Raw genomic sequence first — 27,094 nt, 5'->3', positions numbered from 1 at the left:
GAATTTTGTAGATTTTTATTATTTTACTGTTAAAAATTTTAATCTTAAAAACAGTTAATCATAAAGTAAAAACTAACCATACATTTGTTTTTATACATTATATACACTTGAGAAATAAATAGCATTCTAAGCATTTTAAAAAGCATCATTATATACAAATAAGGCTTCTAGCCGAATGTATAAATACAGGACCCACTGAGGATTCCTTCCCAAGGCTTCCATTACAAATGCAGGAGCAGAAAGTGACCAGGATGCACAGTCATAACACAAACTTTACCTTGTCTAGAAAGCAGTCACAGAAGCAACAGGAAAAGCACACAACTGGATTGAGAAAATACTTTGAACTGAGGTCTTTGACTGCTTATGTCTTCAGAAGTTTGGCATTGAACAATGATACAACTTTGGCACAATACAGGTGAAAACAATGTCCTTTAAAAATCTAGTGTTAGTCCCTCAGTCACGTCCAGCTCTTTGTGACCCCATGGACTGTAGCCCCACCAGACTCCTCTGTCCATGGAATTCTCCAGGCAAGAATACTGGAGTGGGTAGCTATTCCCTTCTCCAGGGATCTTCTTGACCCTGGTGGCTCAGAAAGCAAAGAATCTGCCTGCAAAGCAGAAGATCCAGGTTCAGTCCCTGGGTTGGGAGATCCCCTGGAGAAGGGCATGGCAACCCATTCCAGTATTCTTGCCTGGAGAATCCCATGGACAGAGGAGCCTGGCGGGCTATAGTCCATGGGGTCACAAAGAGTCAGACACGACTAAGCAGCTAACACTAACACTTAAAAACCTAAGTACAGAGAAAATAGCTCTCCCCCCAACCCCACCTGCCATCACAACGCCTTCCAAATAATATTCATCCATAAAAATCCCAACCACTTGGCACAGCTGTCCTCCCAGTTCTCTATTAATAAAGGGGTTTAGGGTTTCATGGATGGCTCTGAAAAACCTTCCTTGTTTGTCACGTCCGGGGCATGTTGGTGGGAAATGGCCGTAGGAGAACTGGTGAAGTTGTAGAGATGTGCATACCACGGGCTTTGGCTCCAGGAAGTCTGGGTCTTCACCGGGCTCCACTATCAACCTGATATATAATTCTAGGCCCGTGGCTGAACCTCACTAAGCCTTGGTTTTGTAACATAGAGATAATAGTAGCTGCCCTGCTCACCTTCTGTTATGAGTCTGTAATTAAGTGACGCATGTTTAAATCTTTTGAAAATTACAAAAGGGTTCTTCAGATATCATGTATATTCATTCAGATCAAGATCTAGAAGTGGGGGCTTTTCGAAGAAGTTCGGCACAGAAAGGGCACTGGTGTTTGAACCAGATAATTCAAGAAGGAACAAGGATGGCGTTAATCACATCTTGGCATCTGCTGTGTGCTGGTGTGCATATGAACAGACATGTGTAATCCCCTCCCATCTTCCTACACAGAGGAGATTTTGCCAATCATATCCAGCAATTGGTCACCATTCTGTCCCTAAGATGCAGGGTGATATTCTGCTGGTGACCAAAGATGTCACTCTGAAGGAGGATGCATGACCACGAAGAAGAAATAGGTAGAAACCACTTGAAGCTTCAGGGTCCCCAGCTCTTACATCCTATAAACCCTCAGTGCCCCTTGTGCATAGTCATGGATCATCTAAACTGGAAGGAAGCCTAGACATCCCAAACCCATTAGGCTTCAAATGAGGAGAGGGTCTGCAGAAATTTACTAAGGTGTCTACCGCCACCTGCTAACTATCAGTGCTTAGCAAATATTTGTCCAGTCAAAAAATGAGCAATGGAAAAAATAAGAAAGCCAATGATGTGTGCTTTAGAGAGGAAGTTGGGGAGCAGGACGGAATAAAATATAACTGGGACATATTACTAGTTACCCATCGAACCCCAAGAGTGAGAGGTTCTGCACCTCCCAGACCTACTCTCCCCTCCCTGGGTGAACAAGGTCCCAGGTCCTGACACCAGCCAGCTTCCAGCAGAAAGACCTCTCACTCAAGTCAGGTTGAGGTCAGGCAGCCGACAGCCTTCCACACAGAGACGCTCAGAGCCCGTGACCTTCATCAGGTGAAACACAGGCTCATGCAGTCACTGAGAAACCAGCCTAGTGGGCGCAGAGGTTGGGGCACCAGCCCTTTGCTCACAGACCTGGAGAGAGAGCAGTCCAAGAGCAGCAGCGGGGCCAGCAGACATGGCAGTGTGTGGTCCCCTCCGGTGAGAAGTCCCAGCCTTCCCGGGAGGCACAGAGCTGGCCCCGCGAGCGGGCTCCTCCCAGTGCTCCGGGGACAGGGCCAAGCCGGGTTCTCCCATCAGGTGGCTCCTCTGCTGTAATGTCCCTCCATGTGCTTGGAAGTTGGGTGGGTGGGGGGCCCTCAGAGATGCTCCACAGTTGGACTGAAAGAAACCACGTGGGAGCGGAGTTGTTAGTTGGCTTCGCAGCTATGCACCTCCGCTTACCACAAGACCAAGCTTTCTTCCACTCCTCTCCACCTGTTTTACCTTCTTCCCTTTCAGAACAAACCTGAGTGCTCCTTCCTCCCCCTCCCCCAGGAAGCCACAGAGCCAATTTGAGAAACACCACATCAGAGCCCGCTCTGGGTTCCTCGCTCCCTACACCTCAGTGCTGACACCTGCATATTTAGCAGAATAATCACCTTCAGCATGCACATATATGCGCGCGCGCACACACACACATGCAACCGCAGGGAGAATGGCCAAGTCCCCTTTGCTTTGCTCTAAAAACACAGGAGAGCCTGCAGTATGATAGGAAAGGGGCAGAGTCAAGAGATCTTGGTTCTAGTCTCAGCTACACTAACACACTATGGATCCTCAGTCTCCTTCTTTGTGAACAGATGAACCGCATTCGTAGCTGGAGAGAGACTACTGAAGGTGTAAGACAAGTCCAGAGATGTCACCACTTCCTGGCGTTAATTTACTACTGAGGATCCTGTTGTTTTCTATTCCTCTGAGGGCAAAGGAAAGGACAACTTGTTTCCTCAAGGAGATATTTTAAGAGAATTATGGCATTCTCAACTGTTAGGAAGTTCTGGAGTGGGAAAAAAAGTATGTCAGAATAGCAATCAGAATAGTAATCCTTCCCGGGTGTGCAATTTACATGGCTGTTCCAAGAATCGGTGAAGTTGAAATGTGTGGAAGCACTTGGAAAGGTATAAATTTAAATACAGACATGAAGAATTAAAATTACTATCATAGCAGAAAACCTTACAAGCCTACTCTAGACTGAGTCTCTTAATTAAAGGAGCAGTTTTCAGGATGCCACAAGTCCTGCGAGCTCCAAGTTTGTGGTCATGCTGATGCTCCTGAACAGAAGACAGAGCAGCCAGGATGTAGCTCAACCCTTAGGGCTGGCAGACAGCTAATCACAGGGGGACCCCAGCATAGGTGCAGCTGCTTGATAACTGATACCCAGATAGAGGCAAAGTGACTCATCTGAGCAAGTGGAACCTGCACGCTCAAGAAAGAACACAGGCTTTTGAGTGAACCAACAGCTTCAAATCCTCACTCTGTTGTCACCAACTGGGGGACCTGGAAAGAGTGACCTAACCTCCCTGAGTCTCAGGTCCCCCAACTGTCCACAAGGTTAACAGCACCAGCATTGTGGACTTGATCAAAGTAGATGAGATGCTGTATGGAAGCATGAACGCAGGGTGGGCGCATCTACATGCTGGGTAGCGTTGTAATTTAGTACCTCTGAATGGACCAGGAGTTGGGACCTGAGTGCGGGGGCGTCTCCCTCCTGCTCAGGAGGCATTTAGGCTTAGAGGGTGTATGACTGAGGCCCCCTCTGAATGGACCCACTGCCTCATATCACAGAATCAGCCTTCCTCAATTCTGAAATAATGAGACTCCAGCTCGGGGGAAGAGGGACACCGAAGCAAGAGGACCCCTTTGTCTGATTCAGCGACGTGCACAGTGAGCGTTCCTGCTTTTCAGGAAGGGAGAAAGTTGGACTTCCCTGGTGGTCCAGTGATTAGGACTCCACGCTTCCAATGCAGGGGTCACAGGCTTGATCCCTGGTTGGGAAACTAAGATCCCATATGCCTCACGGTCAGAAAAGAGAAAGGGGGAGAGTTGCCTACTTATATCCACTCACACCAAACTGGGTCCCAGAAAATCTTAAAAGGGGAGGAAGCCTTGTGCTTTTCCCTTACTCCCCCTAACACCGCACTCCACCCAGGTGCCCAGAAGGCAACCAGGAGCCCTGGAACTTCCCATGGCCCTGGTCTCTACACAGAAGTTCAATCTAAGATGGCAACCTGGGTACCAAGCTTGGGGACTTAGTCACTGAAAGACCTCATTCCAGCAGGACCACGGCTGTGACATCCACAGGGTGAAGCAGAACAAGAGGCAAAGAGACATTCACAGCATCCAACTTCCTGTCGCACTGATTCATCTATCTGCTTCCAGCAGAAGTTCGGCCTCATAAAGCAAGGGACATTCCTTGGCTTCTGTTGGCTTCTATGTCCCAAGTGCCCAGACGCACATCCAGCCTACACCTAGGGACCTGTCAACAAGCACTGCATGAACCTCTGAGAACATCCTGCTTACCTGGTTTCATTTTTCATTCTCCAGCCATCCCGACACTTGTGAAACCAGAGCTCTTGGCCAGGCGATATAAGAGTGTTCTCAAGATCTTCTGCACAAAAAGTCAATCTAGAAGGAAAAAGAAACTTCTGATGTAACCAAAGTTCCAGAGGTAGGGACACAGCTGTGCATCAGCCATACAGTACTTTCTGGATCCAAGGCCGATAGAGTAAGAAGAAAAGAGAAGTTTTCATCTCGCCCATCCTGACTCAAGACACTTCAGAACTCCCCACCGCTGCTACAAGCACACCAAAAGGGTCTCACTTGGATATCTCCCATGATTCGGCTCATGCAGCCTTTAATCACACCCCTTCCATCTTCTTTCCTCTGTCTGTCCAAACGGCCACCTGGCTTCCAAGGCATAACCTCTCTGAAGCCTCCCTGACTGCTCGAGACCTTACTAAGCTAACCCTCTGTTGACTTCCCAATTTAATGAATTGGCACATCCCTTGTATAAATGTTGTTTTTGTTACTGTCGTTATTTTTTATGGCACAGAGTTAATAGCAAAGGTATTATCTCGTTTTAGCACATTATATCCTGCCTTGAATAGCTGTGGATTCCTGTATCTGTAGTGGACTATAAACTCCTTGAGTGAAGGAACTCAAGGTCCCTCCAGCATGGTGTCCAGAAATACCCACTGACAAGCATAACTGGAACTCAGTTGTGAGTCAATAGAAAAGATTCAGGAGGTAGACAACAAAGATCACAGGAAGAATCAGTAGTCTTAAAACTATTTCGACTATAACGTACAACCCAACTTCCAGCCCACCAGCCTTGGTGATGTGTGGTCAACATGACCCCATGGCCTGTAAATCTGACCATGATGCTTACCAGTAGGACAAAAGTCACATTATGAACAGTCTTCTGCACCTTTACCAGGAAACCCAAACAGTCCATAAACACCCATTACACTCAATCAGAAAATACAAATGAAAATACCTGTAGGTGACCAAGTCACACCCAATGAAATGGCAAAAATATTCACCAAAGGAGGGGGGAAAAGAGAACTTTTTCTCTTTGGCTGAGATGAAAAATTAGTCCAAGCACTTTGGAAAGGGATTGATATCCAGTTCAGCTGGTAAATACATATACTATAACCCAGTGATTTAACATGCCCCCAAGAAGCCCATGGGCTTCCTGGGTAGCTCAGCCTGTAAAGAATCCGCCTACAATGCGGGAGACCTGGGTTTGATCTCTGGGTTGGAAAGATCCCCTGGAGAAGGGAAAGACTATCCACTCCAGTATTCTTGCCTGAAGAATCCCCATGGACAAAGGAGCCTGGAGGGCTACAGTCCATGGGGTCGCAGAGTCAGACATGACTGATTGACTAAGCACAGGACAGCACAGGAAGCCCTAACACATGTGCACAAGGAAAACATCCCAGGATGGCCATCTCAGCACTGCTTACGGCTGCAAGAAAGTAACAACGTAAATATGCAGCAGGACAATAGTGAAACCATTGTTTGTACAATGATGGCTTGCATACAGGAGTTAAACATGAATGATGCTCAGTCCTTCAGTCATGTTTGACTCTTGGCGACCCCATGGACCGTAGCTTGCCAGGATCCTCTGTCCATGAGATTTTTTAGGCAAGAATACCGCAATAGGTTACCTTTTCCTTCTCCAGGGGATCTTCCCAACCCAGGGATCAAACCCATGTCTCCTGCAGCTCCTGCCTTGACCACTGAGCCACCTGGAAAGCCTAAACATGAATAGATGGGATTGATATGTGTTGGATAAATTTCATAAACTATGTTGAATGGAGAAAAGCAACTTTGAGAGGAATATGTCCACTCATGTAAACTTCAGAAGCAACCAAAACAATTCTACAGGTTGCACACAGATACAAACAGAAGTAGTGAAGGTATAAACATCATGAAGAGGGAAACGCTAACATGTGTTAATGTTGGAAGATGAGTACAATTGGCTTGAAAGGGCAGGAGTCAGGCAGCAGAGGGGCTTCTGCTCCATCTGTAATGTTTTACTTTTTAAAATCTCATATGTGAAACCAATATGGAAAATGGTTCACATTTGTTAAGTCTTGGTGGTTTATTAAATTTGCTTCCATCTTTCAGGACTTCCCTGATGGTCCAGGGGTTAAGTCTCCACATTTCCACTGCATGGGGCACAGGTTTGATCCTTGGTGGGGGAACTAACATCCCGCATGCTGGGCAATGTGGCCAAAAAGGAAAGTACCAAAAATAAAAAATGATCACCTTTCAGCTGCCACACGTCGGCATAGGCTGCACTTTCAAGCATCAGGAGAAGGACAAATACTCACAATTATCTAGGCCACAGCCTTTGTGCTAATAGTTCCCCTCGCAGGCACCCACCCCCACCACGCCCCAGTGCCCAGGTCTCTAGACCAGAATCACTCAGATGAGCGACCCAAGCCTCCACCCCTGCATGGCCAAGATGCCCTGTAGGTGATGGACAGAAATGAGACACTTGAAGAACTGTAGTGGAGAAAATGCCAGAAGTAAAGAGAGTGGAACCTGCTTCCCATCGACCCAAGGCTGGCAGTGACCTCCCAGAGGCTGGCTGAAGGGTCTGGCCAAGGAAACCCTCCTCTCTTGACAAATGTCTTCCAGGCTTCCTAGCTCCCACTTAGCCAGAAGCTGCTCAGAAAGTCAAGGCACGTTTCAGGGGCTGATTTAGGTGTGGATTTTTCATGTTAGGCTTGGTTAACAGACATGGGGAAACTGCCAGCTGGCGTAGCACAGAGGAATCTCTGTTCTTTGATGTTAGGGCCCCACCCCATCCTGGAGTCAGAGCCTCCCAAGGAGGGATAGAATCATCTGAAGATAGGATGTCAGGGAAGCCGGGACCCCCACAGACCTCATGCAACTTCTGGTTGTACGGACCCCAGAGCAAACAGATTAACAAGGCAGCACTCCTGGTCCAGTGATTAGGAATCTGTGCTTCCACTGCAAGAGGCACGGGTTTGATCCCTAGTTGGGAAACTAAGATCCCACATGCTACCCACAGGGTGCAGCCAAAAAAATACTCGAACTCATACTATGGCATATTAAACAATATTAAAACAAAACAAGGCAGTTCTATAAAGTGCCCTGTCCATGAGAAGCTGCCTTCCTCCAGGCCAGCACAGGGCTTGGCAAATGGAACAAGGGCTGGGTTCCAGCCTCCACTTGTCCACCTGTCTCAGCCCAGGGCCTGCGACCAGGGCACAAGCGGCACAAATTGATCTGGAATTCAGTCTTCCTTGCAAAGTGTTTGTGGTTTTGCCCACATGCTTTGGATAGGAAAAGATGGAAGGTGCACACTTGCAGGAGGAAATGACAACCCACTCCAGTGTTCTTGCTCAAAGAATGCCACGGACAAAGGAGCCTGGTAAGCCACGGCCCATGGGGTCGCAAAGGGTCAGACACGACTGAAGCAGCTAACACGCCCTTAGCACACTCACTTAGCCAAGGAAAGAACTCTGCTGTGGACACGGGACAGGAAGAGGGTCATGAAGAACTTACCTCTGCTGGGTTTCCCCAGACTTGACCCGGATGCGTCTGATATGCAGCTCCTGCTTGGAACTGCGGGGCTGAGTCAGGTAGCTGCGAAGTTCCTTCCACAGGTTGTACCAGGACTGAGACTTGCCCTCCCATGTAAGTTTGATCTTCAGGAGGTCTCCCAAGTCCTCCTCGGTGTAGACCAGGAAGGTGTTGGTGGCATTCAGCCCAATCTGCTCCACCCTGCAAGGGGACAGGAAAGCTGGTCTTCGTCCCCTACCACCTGGAGACTGTGGCGCCATGTGGGGTGACACAGTGACAGCCCTTGCCCCTCATGGGTGGGAGAGAAATGCACAAGAGGCCCCCTTGCCACACCCCCCACGTCCCAGCAGCAGGACCAGCATGGAAGCTCAGCTGTGCCCCATACAAGCAGAGAGCTAACACCACCCATGGCACCCCAGCTTCCTATCCAATGCTCAAGAATCTGAGCATCTCATCATGTAGGCAACTTCCTGGGGTGGGGGGTGGGGGGGTGGGGAACAACAGAACCAGGAAAGAACAGAAATGAGAAAAGTGCAAAGAAGTCACATCCTCATTCAGAGACATCTCATCCCCTCAGCCCACAGGCATCCATCTCCCCTGGGAACTCCCAGCTCCTCCTGTCTGTCCCTCTCACTCAGCACCTAGAGAAGCCTGCCTCTCCCCATCTGTGTGCATGAGTTTGTGCACACAAGTCTGGTTCCCCTGGCTCAGCCCTCAGCCCTGAGAGCAAGTACTCTGATTGCATTCCTTGGCAATTCCAGCATTACTCAGCAAGGCACTTTGCACCTTACAAGTGTTCAACAGGTCTACACTGATTACCATGTGCCCCTCCCACAGATAATGGGAAACGGGCCACAGATGACATGCATTAGGTTCCAAATTTCCTAAAGCCTTGGGAATCAGGTGTTGTGTGAATGAAACAGCAGTTTCTGCCCAGCTGATCCAGCAGATTCTCACGCTGCTGATTCATCCCAGGAGCTTCCCTCCCAGAAATGTTGTGAGCCCATGGCTCGGGGGAGAGAGTGAAGCAGGAGGGAGGAACCACCCAGCACCTCCCTGGCACGCAGACTCACTCCCCTGCAAGTGCTCACATGCCCCTGCGCACTCTCTCCCACTTGTTCTCTGTCCTGCACCCAGCAAAGAAAATCCATGACTTACATTTCCAAAGGCAGAAGCTGGGAGTCGGCGTTGGTGCCATAAAGGGTGACATAAAAGGTGGGTTCCATTTCTCCCATGTTCTTGTAGCTGAAGACATGGATTTTCATCTGATAATGATAAACTGCAGAGATAGCAGAACAAAGACATTTGTGAGCCTCGCTTGTCATCTTAGGACACCCAGACCCAAAGTGAGTCACCCACCACAGTCAGTTTTTAGGGACTGACATCCTTTTGGTCCAGCCCAAGCTCTAACCTCCCTCTGATCCCATTCTCTCCAATGGCCTAAGAGGTCACTGCAGTATAGAAGAAGGAGCCCTCCTTGATGACCTGGAGAGGTGGGATAGATGGGGCGGGAGGGAGGTTCAAGAGGGAGATATATAAGTATATCCTGCCTTGACTAGGATATTTGAGTATATATATACATATATATATATATATATATATATATATATAGCTGATTCACTAACACAATATGGTAAAGCAATTATCTCCCCAATTAAAAATTTTAATAAAAGGAAGAAGGAGCCCTGAGCTTGGGGTTTGGGAGAACTTTGGGGGACTCTGACCTAGATACTTTTGAGCTGTGTGACCTTGAATTAAGGAACAAGGTATTAACCTCTTGAACCTCAATTTTCTCATATGTAATATAATACCCACAAAACCTTTTAGTTGTATAACATGTTATAAAAATGTAAGCTATCATTTCAATTCCCTGTTGGGCCTATCTCTGATCATTTTGATAATCAAATGAGAAAACAAATATGAAAAGCTAAATGCAAGATAGAATTTTTAAGTTATTGATATTGCTATCATAGAGTGATAATTCACAACACCAAAGGAGCCCCCATTATTTACTTTTAAAGATTTAACTTTCCTAGGGCATGCACAATATAATCTGGTTTGCGATGATGTGATCAAACTGCAGGAATGTGCCTGTTATATAGCATGGTATTTGGAAGGAGGGAAAAGGTCCTTTCCCAGGGCAATGAGGGCAGGGATGAAGGTTACCTCTGAAAGGCATGCCCGCCCGGGTTTTTAGGTACATTTTGCTGTTTCTCTTGTTCCTTGTTTTCTTGGCATTGTAGCCAATGCTATTACAACGGTTCTTCCGGCAACTGAGACAGATTCCCTTTTTGAAGCGGTTGGAGTCCGTGCACTGGAATGCAAAGCTTGGCTTGTCCTGATTCACCAGAGAGTCGACAAAAAGGTGTACTGCACGCTCGTGCTCACATTTCAGCACCTCTGCGATCGCTGGGAAAGAGGGAGATGGAGACCGTCAGGACTGAGCTGCTCCTTGGTGATCTGCCTGCTCCATCAGTAAGGACTCACGCGTCAGTTATCACTACTTTTCATGCTGCTATTCATATGCTTCTTTGTGTCATTCTTAACACACACTGTGCTCTCTTTAGAACTGAAGGCTAGTCCTGCCACTGAACTGCTTGCCCTCCAGGTAGGAAGACTGCACCGATACACACAAAGGAATAAAGAGCAAGGGAGTACATAGCACAAGCCTTATACAGGGTGATGGAGACCAGTTGTGCAGGAGGAGTCACTAGGTCCTGAGGGAGTTGTGTGGTCACAAAATACTGGAAATGGATCCGATGCTAAACATCATCTAGTCCAGGGCTCAGCAAACTACACCTTGCAGGTTGGTCCCATTTTTTGTAAAGTTTTATTGGAACACAGCCACACTCGTTCATTTGCCTGTTGTCTCTGGCTGCTTCCACACTATGGGAGCAGAGCAGAGTTTTGAAACAAAGAGACTGCATGGCTTGCAAAGCTGAAGATACTTACTAACTGACTCTCTAAGAAAATGTTTGGCAAACTCATTCTAGTCCAGTTCTTTCAATTACAGATGATGGGGCCCTTAAAGCTGAAGTCTTTTGCTCAGGGTCACAGAGCCAATTGGTTGCAAAGTTAGAAGCATAATTTGAATTTTTCTGACCCAGAGTAATCATTATTTCTTGCAACCAGAGGCTAAAGCTGATAGTTCTAGTAAATTCTGGGACCTTCAGAAACATTTGGCAAAGCTTCCCCTTTCCTTCCTCATTAACATCACCAGACTTAAAAAATGCCTAATCACTTGAGGCAGGGCTGCACTCCCCTTGCATAAACCCCCAAGCCCCACAGGGCCTCCTTGGATGTTACAGAATACCTTGGGAGAGGTCGACCTAAGACTGAGTGACAGAGTGGGACATACAAAGAGCAGAGCATCAGAGTAAAGAGAGTCAACTTGTGCCAAGACTCAGAAATCCAAAAAGACAGGATGCAAGGCAGTGAGCAAATGAGAAACCTAGCCCATCAGTTTCAGCAGCAAATTCAGTTCCACCCAAGACTGCTGGGAATAGGCTTAGGCATTCAGGAAGACAGACTTGTTAGTGAGTGAGGAAGAGTCTTGATTTTACTTCTTTAAAATGTTACAAAAAACTTAAATTATGGTGCATCCATGCTAAAGAATGTTATACAGCCTTTAGAAAGAAAAAGGGTAAATAGATGGGTGTACTCTGATGTCTAAGAATGTTCATAATGTATATTAAAAGCAAAGCTGCAGGACAACATGATTTTGAAAAGTACCACACGCACACACGCGCACACACACACAAATAAATTTGCAAAGCAAAAAGCCTGGAAGGATACACACAACATATCTATATTGGCTACCTCTGGAGAATAAAAATAAGAGTGGGTGTGGGAGATGAGGGGGTATTTTTACTTCTTGCTTTAGGCAATTCTATAATGCTTGATTTTTTCCCCAACAAATATGTATTCCTTTTGTTATAAAAAGAATAACAATAATAACTATGACCTCAAAGCATAAGACAGCAGACCAGAGACCATGGGAAGACTGTTAATAGGCTTGCAGGATGATGAACTGTAGGATAAACAGTGTTGAAGGGCCACTGCAGGGAGAAGAGGGAATGACGAAATGGATGTTGTCAGGAACAATAATAGCTCGGGCTGATTCAGGAAGAGATACAATAATTGAGTCAAAAGAAAAATTAAGGAACTCACTTCCATATGCAATCGACCCCAAGACATCATTGAGTCCACAGCCCGGCTGGAAGTCACCCCCGTTGGGGTAGATGTCGATATGACCCACAGGCATCTGAATGCCGATGCTCAAGCCAAAGGAGCGCGTGTAGGTATGCAGGACATCCACGAAGTCTGCATCATCAGGGGACAGCCTCTTGTGGATGTCCGCCCCTTCAAACAAGGGCCCAGCAGGATCCAAACCTATGGCAGAAGGGGAGCCAAGATGGGATGTGTCAGGTGCGCTGAGACCTACTGGATAGCTGAGTCTGCGAGCGCAGAATGAAGACATCCGCACCCTGGGAATCTTGCACGGTGTCGTGCCTGCCATATAGGAATGCTGGCTTTCTTATCAAGACTCCACCTGACTCAATAAACTGGTCACGAGGTTCAACCAACACGTGGATCCAAGGAGCCACACACTGTCAGAACCGAAGCAGTTCTAGAAAGAACTCGGGCTGGCTGAAACCAAGCCATTCCTCCCACTTATTCTGCCACCAGGAGCCTTCCACAACCTTGATCTTAGCAAAAGTTTGACAGAATAACTGAGCTACCTATATCTTCGAGAGGGAAGACTCAGTCTCCCCAGACTGAGCTATCTGCATCTGGACTTCCTCTTCCTCTTCCGTTAGTTATGAATCGGGTGCACCAGAAACATACTGAGCATCCGTATCTCAGGCTTCCAGAATCCCTCCCTTCTGCAGGCACAAGCAGAAAACCCTTCGCCTGCAACCCTTCTGTATCAAACAAACAAGCAGCACTGCAGAGAGCCCTGGTTCTCACATTTAAATCAGCACAAATATCTGTGGGGAGCTTCTTACAAATTCAGGTTCCACTGTGTAACTATGAAAAACTCTGGAAGGACACACAGGTCCAAGATTTCCTGTGTGTATGTGTGTTGGGGGAGAGGGTAGGGCAGGTAACAATGAAGATAGTGGCAACGATAGAGACAATTTCACTGTCTTTTATAGTATCTGGGACCACATGACTATAAAGGGTTTCCCAGATGGTGCTAGTAATAAGGAACTGCCTGCCAATGCAGGAGATGTAAGAGACATGGGTTTGATCCCTGGGTTGGGAATATCTCCTGGAGGAGGGCACAGCAACCCATTCCAGTATTCTTGCCTGAAGAATGCCAACAACAGAGGAGCCTGGCGGGCCATAGTCTATAGGGTTGCAATCAGACATGATCGAAGTGACTTAGCACACATGCACATGAATGTGAAACTATTCCAAAATAGAATTAGCAAGGCATAAAATGCAATTGGTAGGTCTAGTGTAGAACCCAGAAAGAGAGGCTTATTCCCCAGGTGATCCTAAAACTAAGCGTTCTGTGGACCAAATTTTCGAAAAAAAAAAACTTCTCCCATGCTTCAGTACCATATAGAAAATGAAATCTTAATGTCTTCATTCATATAGTTCATGTGTGATATTAAGAGAGTAAGTGCTTGTCAATGTAAATACTAGCTACTATTACCAAATAATTATGGGAGCTGAATTCACCCTAGCCTAGAAAGTTCTTCGTTTGCCCTATACACAGAAAGAGAGCAAGCGAGAGAGAGAAAGGACCTGGAGAAAGCAAAGAAAAGATTGTGTGCCACCGAGGAAGGTTTGTTTAGTCTAGAATGGTGGTTCTCAACTGGGAAGGGTTTTGCTCCCAGGGGGATCCCTGGCTGTGTCAGGAGGCATCTTTGTTTGTCAAAATTGAGGAAGAAGAGAGAAGCTGCTGGCATCTAGTGAGGAGAGGCCAAGGATGCCGATACACATCCTACAAGGCACAGGTCAGCTCCCACACAAACACTGTCTGGCCCCAAGTGTGAATAGTGCTGAGGCTGAGAAGCCTGGATCTAGAGTAACACCAAGGTAGGGAGGAGAATGACCGAGAATAGAGCTGTGAAAGCAGGAGATGGGTGATAGAACCCTGTTCCCCAGACCCCAGAGCACTGGAACCAGGAAGCACATAGTGAGGCTTGTGGAGGGCGATTTTTGGAGAAACGAAAGGCAGAGCTGTGGTTCAGAGTGGATAGCAAACCTGTGGGACTTACTACTAATGAGAACTGGTAATAACTGAAACTCTAAATAGTTTCCAAGAGAAGTTTAGAAAAATGTATGAATGACAGAGGCAGAAAGAGAGCCCAGGCTGCCTGGGGGCTCCTCTCTAGCCCAGGACCTAAAAGAAAGACGGCACAAAAGCAGCGGCCTCCCTGAGAAGCCCTCGATGACACTTTTTAGCAACTGAACGGACCCAGTACTGACACAGGCGGCCTCTCCCTGCCTCTCACCATGTGCCCTGAAGAAAAAAAAGAAAGAAAGAAAGAAGAGAAACATTTTGCTTTGCAGCCAATAAGAGGGGGGCTTTTGCATCAGTGAACAAAAGTCTCCACCAGACAGTCAGCGCCATGGAAACCAAGCTGGGCCAGGGGAATGCCGCTGGCTGATGGGGCTTCTCGAAAGGCCAGCTGGCTGGCAGGCTGAGCCTTCGCCTCCCCGGACTGACCCTGCCTGACACGTAGCCAAGGCCCACAAACCCTGCAGGACATTTGCACAATTTATTTAACTAGGAGTGGGAGGGTGAATGCATCCAGTCCAAAAAGAGAAGATGGAGAAGCACCCCTCCTTCCATTCAGTCAGACTCCCCCAAAGGTGCCCTGTCCAACAAATGGAACACACACCTGCACGCGTGTGCACACACACTCTTGTGCACACACATAATACCCAGGAAAACCTCTGCCTCCCGCCTGGCAGGAAACTATCACAACTACTGTTTCCCTCCCAGCAGGAGACCGGCAGCATGGCCCAGTGGTGAGGGGCAGGTCCAACGGCCTGGGTCTGAATCCCAGCTCTGCTATCAAGGTGTTAAATACTGGGCCTGTTATTTCAGCACGGAGTCCTAGTTTCCCCATCTGTAAAGTGAAGCCCAGAGAATTCTTTGGCTTGGATACTAAATGGCTTACAGATGGCACAAAATATCGGTTACACAGAGTACTTGACATTAGGTGGTATCTAGCCCACAGCCTGCAGTGTGGACACTTAGTTCATATTTCTTGAATGAATGAACAAATCTGCTTGCTTCTTTCTTTATAAGTAACAAAATGCTAGTACAATTAGAAACATATGACCTCTTCCCTAGTGGATCACGGAATTCCCTCAGAAGCCTAAGAGGGTGAAACTCCAACAGACCCCAAGTCCACAGTTCTCTGATCCAAGCAAGACTGGGGTTCAGGTACCCCCTGCAGGCCCAGGCAAAGGACCCCTACTGGCCTCTGCACAGCGGCCTCCCTGGCCTCTGGACTCCACGCAAGCTGCCGTCTCTGGTCCTCTTGCCTGTCAGGACTGCCCGGTTCCCAGGCCCATGGGAAGTCTGAGGGGTGAGGAGGGGGCACAGGCCTCCCCCATCAGACATGCGCGGCAACATGCGTCAGGTCAGCCAAATGCCCCCTGAGGTGCTGCCTGGCAACTGGACGGAGGCCACTCCTTGTCATGTTCGCCCTGGTGCCCCGCTCCGCAGAGAGAGGCTGCAGAGAAGGGGCCATGCTCCGGACAAGCTGGCCCCCACACTCCCCGCAGACAGCCCAGAACACTGATCAGCATTCTGCCCGAGAAGCCCGCATCTCAGCAGCTCCCACCCAGACAGGCAAGGAAAGGAACCGGAATGCTCTGACAAGCCCCATCCCACTTCAGATTCAGAGACAGGGAGAGGGAGGATCTGCCGTCTGTCTCCGTTGCCAAGGACACCGGCCCTGGCGCCCTGGCGGGGGCTGTGTGTGCTGCCTTTGCGCACAGCCGGCCGGGCTCCGCAACACCAGGCCTCTCCTGGGGGTGAGGAGGAGGCGCGCAGACAATAGAACCCAGAGGCGCTCAAGGCCCATGAGCATTGCTCCAGCCCTGGGTTACTGAGCAGTCACGTGTGGCCACACTGCCCGTTGAACAGTTCAGGCCCCGCTGACTTGATAATCAAAAGTGAAGCTCTCAAGTTATGCTGGATCAAACAGTTGGATCGAAAGGAGTGTGTGTCTGTGTGTGTGTGTGTGTGTGTGTGCGCGTGCATATGCATGTATGTGCTCGTTAGACTTAAGCCCGGGGACGATGATTTGAGGAGGGCTACTATACCTCGCAAATGTGACTGCGTGCAGGATCTAGTTCCCTGACCAGGGATCAAACCCGTGCCCCCTGCAAGGGGAACAGAGTCTTAGCCACTGGACCACCAGGGAAGTCCCTGTATATAGTTTCAAATCTACCCTGCTGGCTTGTTGAAACTCTACCTTTACTAAATTATTCTTTAGCTAAGGACTCCCTTCTACCTGAGTCCTGTTTCAAATTGAATACACATTGCCAGGAAGGAAATGATTAGCTATTTCCTTCTGGGTGACCAGTTGGGCCCTTAATGTGTTGGAGGTGTGGTGGAAGCAGGGAGGGAAAACTAACAAAAGAATGCAGGCAGGAGGACAAAAATTCAGGGCAACAAATTTGTCTCTGATTTTCTCCTAGAGGAAGCTCTGTGTTATGTGTTTCAGGGGCCCCCAAATTGGAGAGTCCTTCCCACTTTTCCCAATCACTAGATGATGTAAATATTTAAATCAAACTCTTACATCAGAAGGTCACCAATTCTGCCTATGGAATGTGTATCTCTCTGAATAAACTCACTTTCACTTAAAAAAAAAACTCACTAAGATGGAAAATTCAACTTTCTATTGCCAACCTGGGTACCACTATCAAAAAGGTCTCTTTAAGGACAAAGTTTAACCACACATTCTAAAGAGGTCACTATCACTAATAAATAACGCCAATCAAACACTGGAAAGAGGCTGTTGGTGAATGAAATAGAAATCGGAGGCAGAATTCAAACCACAACTCATTCCTTTCCCTTGAGCTCCTGACGCATGACAAAGAGACTAAAAGTGAGCGCCAGACCTTGCAGGCCAGGCTTCACCCCAGGGCTGCCCTTGAGTCTCTTTAGCTGTCTGAGTGCTTCCTCACCTTTTGCACTAAACCAGTGGTTTTCCAAGCATGCTCCCTGGTGCTCGGGGAGCCAGAGCTTCCTCCAGAGAAGCAGAAGGCTCAAATAACAAAGTTAACACTACCCGCACATACCCAGCTTTGACCAGAACATCCCTTCTATCTGCTTCATATATTGGAATCCCGCACAAGTTCAGTTTTCCAAGGGCTCTGGGAGGGAGCCCCGGGAGCAACCCCGAGTGAGGGGGTCGCACTTACCCGTGATTCTGCCCACTGTGCCTTTCACGAAGTTGCCCGCGTACCCGGCCACGTGAGCTCCAAGGCTGTAGCCGATCAAGTGAACATTCCAGAGAGAAAAGTCCTCCTTCCCCTGCAGAAAGTCACAGAAGGGTAGGGGTGAGGAGGGTGGTCCTGAGCCCACAGGTCGCCAGCAATTCAACCAGTCAGTCACGTCCGGGAGGGGACAGGGAGCCCGGAGGTGGCTGGTAGTGCCGGCACGGCAACGTGGATGGGACACAGCCAGGTAAGGGGAGCTGGAGAGGACTTGGGGGCACTTCAGTCATCACGCCCCAGGGACGGGGTGCAGGTGGTGACTAGCAGCTGCATACCTGAAAGTGAAAGTCGCTCAGTCATGTCCGACTCTTTACGACCCCATGGACTATACAGTCCACGGAATTCTCCAGGCCAGAATACTGGAGTGGGTATCCTTTCCCTTCTCCAGGGGATCTTCCCAACCCAGGGATCAAACCCAGGTCTCCCGCATGGCAGGAGGATTCTTTAACAGCTCAGCCACAAGGGAAGCCCAAGAATACTGGAGTGGGTAGCCTATCGCTTCTCCATCAGATCTTCCCAACCCAGGAATCGAACTGGGGTCTTCTGCACTGCAGGCAGATTCTTTACCAACTGAGCGATGAGGGTCCTTTCTCTACACGTTTCCAGCCATGTCTAAGGAGGGGAGGGGTGGCAGTGTGGAGGTCAAAGCCACCGGACGCACTGGAGACTAAGTGCCAGACACAGTCTGCAGCAGGGTGCTCCCTGTCCATTCTCTTAGGCCCAGGAGCTGCCCACCTCCTCGTCACCAGCCTGCCTGGGATCCCAGAGTCGAAGCATCAGACCTTGACAGGGAAGGCACTCGGTGATGGGGTTGAGGGGGGATTTGACCCCATGGCTCAGGAACCAAGCTCGACTAAACAACCTAGGCAGAGGACTGAGGACTCTTTGAGAATCCTGACCAGAATTTTGCCACAGTTCATCAGATTTATGGGCTTCTAAAGGAAGGTCAGATTGAAATTGCCCAGACAATTGAGTTACTCTACCAGAATACTCCTGCCTCCCATTAAGTCCACTGAGCCCAGGCAAATCATTAACCTATAAAAGCAAATGTAAGACCTCAAGGTCTGTTTCCCACGTATATTTTATGCAAGGCATTAGACTGCATTTGTTTGGACCAACCCTCCCACCCTCAGCCCAGTCACCCCTCAGAATAAGAGCAGACCTCAGTAGGTAGTTAAGATTACAAGCTTCTGGGCTTCCCTGGTGGCTCAGTGGTAAAGAATCCACCTGCCAAGGCAGGAGACACGGGATCCATCCCTGATCTGGGAAGATCCCACACACAGAGCCACGAAGCCCATGTGCCACAACTATTGAGTTTGTGCTCTAGAGCCTGGGAACCGCAACTACTGAGCCCATACACTCCAACACCTGAAACCCAACAAGCTCCTCTGTCCATGGGATTTCCCAGGCAATAAAACTGGAGTGGGTAGTCATTTCTTCCTCCAAGGGATCTTCCCCACCCAGGGATCAAACCCACGTCTGCGGCCTTGCAGGCAGATTCATTACCACTGAGCCACCAGGGAAGCCTCCAGAGGAGAAGCCACCGCAATGAGAGGCCTGTGCACCGCCACTGGAGAGTAGCCCCTGCTCGCTGCGACTAGACAAGCGCGTGCAGCCATGAAGACCCAGCACAGCTGAAATTAATTAATTAAAAAAGTTTTTTAAAGATTACAAGCTTCTGAAAGGCATCAGCAAGTAATGACCCAGAAGGCAAATTTTCTTCCTTCAAGTAAAGCAATAGAAAAAATCCAGAAATGAGTCAATAATTAGAAAGCTTTCTAAAAGTTCCAGCTTCCAAAATATTTCAAGTGATACTTAATTCAGTAAAAATTTGAATCTCAAAGATATTCTTGGCTCACTGTAATAGTCTGATCTGTGTTTCCTAAAAGGGTTCAGATTCAAGATCCTTCTCAGAAAAGGAGATGATTCCCTTCAGTCCCATTGTTACCTGCAGCCAGTCGAGCATCTTGGCGATGCTGAGTCCCACATGCCTTGTGTTATTGACCGCATCTACGTAAAGCTGGTGAGCCAGCGGGAGCCAGTCCACCACCACGACGTTGGCTCCTTTCTCTCTCGTCTGCAGGGCTGACACCAGTTTGTAGAGCCAGTTTTCAAACATGCCGCTCATCTGCAGAGAAAACAGGAGTTTTTTAAAAAATTCTTTTTCTGGATTTGAAAACTGCTAACGAACATGGAATTCAGCTTCATGACCCTCTCCCCAGCCATGGAACAGTCACATTGGTCCCCCAGGCACCAACGCTTGCCCATGAGCGGGGCCAGCCACAGTCAGGATTGCTACATGGGCGACTGTCTTCCATTGCCCTTGATGACGTCTCCAGTTTTCCCCATCGAAAATGTCCAAGCTGGTGTCCTGTGTGGCTGCCCCACTGACCAATAGGGCTGCTAAGAGATACATGCTGGCGGCCATGCCGACCTGAGGTTAGCCCTGTCCCAGTCAGGCAAGTAAGTGACCTGGTCCAACATTCAAAAGCAGCTGAGAAGGGTTGCCCTGGAGAATTAGTTACTTTCTCAGAGATGCAAGGAAATCCTGTCTCTTAGGCAAATGCCAAGTTAACAAATGACCCCTTCCCACAACCCAACTCTGCCATCCCTCTTGACCCCAGAGGAGGGAAGATCTGTTGCTGGAATCCCAAATTAGAACTCAGAGCACATTTCCCCCACAGAAACAAAGTGTAAATGGTGACTAGGTCCAGTTGTAAACCTATCCATGAGTGCATTATTAGATAAATAGATTTCCTGTGCCTGGCCTGGGAACCCAAAGGCCATTTACAATCTTGCTTCTATGGGAAACTGCTGTTCCAAGTTCCAAACAGATTACAAAGGAACTTTCTGGAATGTGTTTGTCAGTTGCAGGCCGTTTGTATTTGCATTTTGACAGGGGGGCCTTTAAAAGATCCAAATGCATGATTCTAATCATAGGCTGTGAGGTGAGGATGGACAGACAGGCCCTTAATGATCCCTTCGATTGCATTCGGTACACAGGTGTCTACATAACAGCCCCTAGCCAAGCCTGACCCCAACAGTGGGTGATAGACCTAAAGACCCAGCAAGCATGTAACGGATATGAATTTCTCATCATTAAGGGGAGGAACATTCCCTCCCAATTAGCCCTGGCAGAAACCTGCTCACTTAACAGTGCCATTTTCCTACAGACTGTCATTAGATGAATGGATAAATCCCTCGCTGGTCCAAAGCTTCTGAGGCCGAGCATTAAAGCCCTCTTTTTGTTGAAGTTTGTTATGGGCTTTTTGATGTGAATGGCTCAGTGAGGGCATAGAAAGACTCCAGTGCCTTTAAATGGAACCATCTCTATGCAAACAGGAGGGCACTGTGCCAACCAGGGCCAGTCAGCCAGACCAGCTGGCTCCTCACAGACTCTCTGAGCCAGTCGAGTTGCTTCAGTTCAGCTGGGCTCTCGCAACGGATGGCCCCCATGAGGCAGCGGTTGACCAATGTAATTAAGTGTAATTAGAGGGCCCCTTAAGAGCCAGTGGAGCTGGGCTACTGCCCTCAGGAGAGCCACTTTCTGAAAGCCTGCTGCGTGCCAGCATTAAATGCCACCCTGCTGGAGTCCAGATTGCCCCCTCAGCGACGTGCCCATTACATTCTTCACAGCTGTCTGAAATACAAGCAGCCCACAAGAAAAGAGGGGGAGAAAGAGCGGAATCTGGAAGCACCAGTATGCTTTTTAATTGACCAAAACAAAGGAGACCAAAACCCGTGTAGAGCCGGAGAGCTACTTTCCCCCGGGCTCACCGTCCATCCATGAATGATGAAAAAGGTCTTGGCTGTCACGTTGAAGCCACAGTCCTCTAAGGGCTGGCTGTGGCCAAGGGATAGATCGCATCCTTCGTGCTCTGGGTCCTCCGAGGTGCGGAGGTTAAATCTCACAGGGGGTTTGGAGGCAGTCGGTACCACCCTGGATTTGTCGAACTCATCTGGGGAGAAAGAACAGAGCGTGCGGGTAACTAGCAGGCCCGGGTGGTGAGAGCTCTGGGGTCCAGTTCTAGTTCACTCTCGAGCAAATTACTTAACCCTTCTGGGTTTCAGTGTTTACATCTGCTGAATGTTTCAGTCTCATCTGACAGAAGAGTTGCAAAGATGTTATAAAAGGCATACCTCACCAATATTTAAGAGTGTTCATTAGTCACTAGTATCAACTACTGTAGGGCTTCCTGCTGTGGCCCAGAGGGTCTCCACAATGCAGGAGACCAGGGTTCCATCCCTGGGTTGAGAAAAGCCTCTGGAAGAGGGCATGGCAACCCACTCCAGTATTCTTGCCTAAGGAATCCCATGGACGAGGAGCCTGGTGGGCTACAGTCCATGGGGTCACAAAGAGTCAGATTCAACTAAGTGACTAACACACACAAACACACACATCAGTGACTGTGAATCTGAAGTAAATAAGTCTCCCTTACATTTCTTCCTTCTTTCTGATCCAAATGAGCTCTCTTTCCTTCCCTCAAGTTACTAATTTCAGAGAACGGGTCCTCAATTCTCTTGAAATGCTTGGGACCACTTGCATTGCTGGAGAAGGAAATGGCAACCCACTCCAGTATTCTTGCCCGGAAAATCCCATGGACAGAGGAGCCTGGTGGGCTACAGTCCATAGGATCTCAAAAAGTCAGACACTACTGGGCAACTACACTTTCACACAGACTTGCATTTCAGAATTCAGAAATGTTCAGATTTTAAACAGGTATTATGATGTATATATATATAGCAAGACTATATATATATATATATATATATATATATATATATATATATATATATATATATATAGGGTTTGGGGCATTCCTCATTCATCAAACACACCAATAACATTTCTGTAAGGAAATATATGACTACTCATAGTCAAGGGCAAAAAAAAAAGAAAAATATTTTAAAGACTATCTTGGTTCAGGTCAGTTTTGGATGCCAAATGTGTAAGAATTCAGGTTAGGTAAGGCCAGGTCTTGCTGCTAAACAAGTTGCCAGTCAAATTTTTCAGTTTTGAAAGATTTTGGAAATGGAGGTAAGGAACTTTGGCCTTTTAAACACTGGGCTTCCCTGCTGCTCCCATGTCAATTCTGGCACTTACCCCAAACACCTCATGCACTCTCAGTGCTTCTTGCAGTACTAGACAGGTGCCAGACACTTTTTTACCTTGTTAAATAAATTATTGAGGTCATAGAGAAGCTCGTAAGAGCAGCAAAACCTCTCCTTTCAGCTCCACCATGCACACACACAGAGCACTATCTAGAAAATGGCCCTACTTCAAAACACAGCATATGTTACTGATGGTCCCAAGACCTTTTAACACTAGGTATTGTCATCATCAGGGCTTCCCACGGGGCACTAATGGTAAAGAGCTCACCAGCCAATATAGAAAATAAGGGTTTGATCCCGGGGTCAGGAAGATCCTGTGGAGGAGCAACCCACTCCAGTGTTCTTGCCTGGAGAATCCCAGAGACAGAGGAGCCTGGTGGGCTGCGGTCTATAGGGTCACACAGAGTCGGACACAAGTGAAGCCTCTTAGCAGCAGCAGCAGCCGCCCTGTTCTAATCATCCAGGATACCACCCCTGATAACAGGCTAGGAAATTAGACAATCAAACTGTCCAGTCACCCAGAAACCAAGGGAAAATGGACCAAATGACCATACCAGGAGTTTAATTATCCCAGAGTTAAAAAGAAAGAAAAACAAACAAACAGACAAATGGAGTCATGGAAAGAGAGACTAGAGTGATAGAGGGGTTGGTGGTGAAGAGGCCAAGCGGGAGAACAATGTACCAGATGTAAAAAGGATAAGGTTCCAGAAAATGCAACTAAATACACATGAGCAGAACTCTGTCATTAAAGCAATGCACAGAAGCCCCAACTGGCAGAAATTTGAACCGTGGACATAATTTGTTCAAAATCGCCCAGTTTCCACCCAGATAGCCACTCGTAGAGACCAGACGGGAAGTCTAGGGAAAAGGCAGAGAGGGTCTGCTGGCTTCCCAGTACTGACTTGTGGATAAACCCACATAAGGTGAACATAAAAGGTTCACTTTAGCACCTGGCTCTCTCTGACCACACAGTTCTCTAGCTCATTTCTACTAATTCCAGCCCACGTCACCTCAGCCTCTGGGACTTCATAGTCATCCTTCATCCAGATGTCCCCAAGCTCATCCTCTCCTCCCCTCCAGTTCCTCGCTCAGAAGGCAGCTCCTCAGTGTGGGAAGTCTGGTTACAGACTAACGCTACACGACCTTCTCCCTCCAGCCCTCTGTCCCTTCCTTCTCTCCTTTATTTTGCTCCATAACACTGAGCACGATTTCTATGTTTTAAGTAGTTGACTGGCTATCTTCTCACCACTGAAATGCAAGATCCCTGGGGGTACGGGTTTACACCTGTTTGGTTCACTGCTGTATCCTCCTAAAAGCCTGCGTGCTCAGTTGCCCAGTTATGTCCAGCTCTTTGGGATCCCATGGACTGTAGCCCACCAGGCTCCTCTGTCCATGGGGTTTTCCAGGCAAGAATATTGGAGTGGATTGTCATTTCCTCCTCCAGGGGATCTTCCTGACCCAGGATGGAACCCATGTTGCCTGTGGCTCCTGTGTTGGCAGGGAGATTCTTTACCACTGTGCCACCTGGGAAGCCCCACTCATGGAAGCATTCCTGGCAAATAAAGACTTCTTTGAATGAAGGAAATAACCCCCAAATACTTAGAATCACAGAACATAGAAGTTGAAAGGGATGTTAGCATTTTACAGGAGAGGAACTAGAGACACAACTTACTCTGGTTCAACTATACTAGAGTTGGGAACATGTTAAGTAATTTTTCCATTCATTCCAATTAACCCTCCTGCTCATACACGAGCAACTTGGACCAATATCATTTGACCCAATCTGCAGTTCATGGGGTCGCAAAGAGTTAGACATGACTGAGCGACTGAACTGAACTGAACTGAACAACAGGATAGTAGAAGATGAGCTAATAGGATATGGTTCAGGGGTTCCCCACTCTTCTCTGCTTAACCAATTGACCTGGTACTCCTGCAGGGTGACCCTACCATCGCTCCACCAGGGCATGCTTCCTCCAATAGAAGAGACTGAAAAAGAAAGGCTGGCAGCTGGAAGGAAGAGAGGTAGCAAGAGGAAGAGCAAAGGCTGGAGAGACTGTTGGGGAGGAAGAGGAGGAGGCTGGCAGCTTGCGGTTCTCTGCACAAATTACCCACCAAATCCTCCCCAAAAGCGCTTCTTAAACCGGAGCCAGCTACCCTGACACCTTAACTTTCAAAGCATCTAGCCGAGATTAAAAGGAAGAGCGCCAGATGACAGAGCTCTTTCTAACAACCTTCTTGCCCAAAAAACCCGCAGGTTCAAAGAGGAGGGCAAGGTTAAAGAGCTGCTGGCAGCCAACTCTGCTGACTGGACAGCATCGATAAGGGTGCATATTAACGGCAAAGGGGTGGAGCCGGACCGAGCGCGGGCGAGTGCACCCTGCAGCCGGCCGGCTCTGGGATGCCCTGGTCAGAAGCGCCGAGGAACAAGTGAACTGCAAGACTAATTAGGAGGAGCGAATGGACAGCGTAGGTGGAAAGCAAGGACGATGCTGCAGGATCGAGGAAGAAGGGTGGGCAAGACAGAGGGCACCTGGGCCAGAAAAGAAATTGTGGGGGTGGTAATAAAAATAAGTGCACGTTACCTTGCAGCCGTCCCTCCGGACCACGGGGTGCGGGGTCTCCCGTGGCAAAGTAACAATAGGCGCTCCACAGGCAGAGCTGAAGAACGGTGTTTCTCATCCTCACCGCCCCCTCCCCGCACCCTCTTCTCCAAAATGGGACTGTTAAAAAGACTAAAAGAAGAAGAAGAAGAAGAAGACAAAAACACCTCTCGAAGTTTCCAGCGGTCCAAGCCTGTAAGACCCCAAGTGGGCAGCCCTCTCTCCCGCAGAGAGCGGTGGCCTTAGACAGCTGAAGGTGGAGAAGGTGGAAGATGAAAACTCGGCTAAACTCAGCCGCCGGGTGGTGGGGGGAATGTGAAGGGGCTTGAACCACAACCAGATCTGCCCCCTCTCGTGCCGCCTGCCCAGGAAGCCAGGGCTCGCCACTGTCACCCAGCGAGCTCCCGGCGAGGTACTTTTTAAAAGTATTGGGAGTCATCTGATCCATCGCCAGATGGTTATTTGCATAATTTATTCCCGTCCCCGGACTCTGATTGGTCACACCTTCGCTGACGCCAGAACCAAAGACTCCCCAAAGTTTGAATGAAAGCGCCGCACACCCACCGCGTGGACGCTCCGCAAGCGCGGGCTTGTTACCTCCCCAGCCGGCTCCCGGGACAGCCGCGCTCTCACGACCCTACTTTTCCCAGTGTCCGCTCCCGGACCCAAGATTCTCTGCCACCCCCTGCAGCCCCAGGGGAGTCGTTGCCCCTTAGCCCTGCTCCCTCTGCGATCGCGATCCCTGGAGAAGGAAGGTTGTCCTCTCCAAGACGCAAAGCCATCCGCGCGCGCGCAACGCTCTCTCCTCGCCCCGGGCCAACGGTCCGAATGGAGAAAAGACACGTGGTCACCCTGTGGTCCTTCTTTACTCCCTTTCCTGCTGCGAGCGAGGCCCGTGACAGGTGCAGACGGCGTGATCCGACAATAACCCGGCAGAGCTAAGAGGCTGCGGGCTGTAGCCTGGGTGTCAGGATCGCTCTGACCCCTCTCGGAGTGCTCGTTCGCCACTAGCTACAGAACTCAGAGCAAGCCACGCAACTCCCCCAAAGCCGTTCCTTCCTCCCCAGTATACCGGTGGTAACAGTTCCTGTCGCTTAGGGATGTTGCGGAAATTAAAAGATCCAGGATAATACCATCTGAGCTTCCCTGGTGGCTCAGCTGGTAAAGAATCTGCCCGCAATGTGGGAGACCGGGGTTCGATCCCTGGGTTGGGAAAGATCCCCTGGAAAAGGGCATGGCAACCCACTCCAGTATTCTTGCCTGGAGAATCCCATGGACGGAGGAGCCTGGTGGACTACAGCGCATGGGGTCGCAAAGAGTTGGACACGACTGAGCAACACACACACACAGGATAATACACACAGCGCTGCGCGCGGGGCCTGCCGCGTGGCAGGCGCTCTCATACCTGGGGCTGGAGGACTAGAGGGACGCCAGGCGACACTCCCCTAAGGAAACAATGAGCCAGGCTTGGGGATCTCAGCCTCTCAACCAGTGCCAGTTGTCGGGGCAGAGGCGCGCCACCCCTATCGAGGGGAATGAGGCAGCTTCTTCCTCTCCGTCCCCTTTTTGCCCTCCTCTTCTTCCCTTCATTGCGTGCGTCCTTGCTCCTCCGGCGGGTGCCAGCTCCAGCTCCGCGCCCGGAACCCTGGGACGGAAGGCGGCGACCGCCGCCGCCCCCCGCCCCCGAGCCTGCATCTGGAGCAGGGGTCGGGGGCTGAGCCCGGGGCCCTCGGCAGCCGGCGGCCAGGAAGATTCCGGAGCGGCTACGCCTCCACAGCCCTCGGGAGCGCCGAGGAGGCAGGA

At 49.0% G+C, this 27,094-nt stretch overlaps 1 protein-coding gene across 3 annotated transcripts; it reads right to left on the bottom strand.

The window, feature by feature from the left end:
- Positions 1-27,094, bottom strand: LIPG (lipase G, endothelial type). 3 transcript variants are annotated; one of them, XM_061130689.1, is made up of 10 exons: positions 26,697-27,094; positions 21,357-21,538; positions 19,528-19,707; positions 17,505-17,616; positions 12,273-12,494; positions 10,269-10,511; positions 9,261-9,381; positions 8,085-8,303; positions 4,563-4,667; positions 1-2,387 (listed from the first exon to the last, which is right to left on the bottom strand). In XM_061130689.1, the coding sequence occupies exons 3-10, from the start codon at positions 19,705-19,707 to the stop codon at positions 2,366-2,368; spliced, it is 1,224 nt and encodes a 407-aa protein (XP_060986672.1). In that variant the 5' UTR covers positions 21,357-21,538; positions 26,697-27,094; the 3' UTR covers positions 1-2,365. The 3 variants fall into 3 exon arrangements, with proteins under 3 accessions (XP_060986672.1, XP_060986670.1, XP_060986671.1); XM_061130687.1 differs by lacking the exon at positions 26,697-27,094 and adding an exon at positions 25,274-25,693; XM_061130688.1 differs by lacking the exons at positions 12,273-12,494; positions 26,697-27,094 and adding an exon at positions 25,274-25,693.

Source organism: Dama dama, chromosome 27 (genome assembly GCF_033118175.1).
Source record: "Dama dama isolate Ldn47 chromosome 27, ASM3311817v1, whole genome shotgun sequence".
Lineage (NCBI taxonomy): Eukaryota > Metazoa > Chordata > Mammalia > Artiodactyla > Cervidae > Dama > Dama dama.
This window is presented reverse-complemented; position numbering and strand designations above follow the sequence as displayed.

Coding starts and splice junctions, on each gene's coding strand:
- LIPG (XM_061130687.1), bottom strand. CDS start 25,370: ATGAGAAACACCGTTCTTCAGCTCTGCCTGTGGAGCGCCTATTGTTAC. Junction 17,617..19,527: donor AGATGCTCGACTGGCTGCAG/GTAACAATGGGA, acceptor GACTTTCTGCAG/GGGAAGGAGGACTTTTCTCT. Junction 4,668..8,084: donor TCTGGGGAAACCCAGCAGAG/GTAAGTTCTTCA, acceptor TTTTCCTTCTAG/ATTGACTTTTTGTGCAGAAG.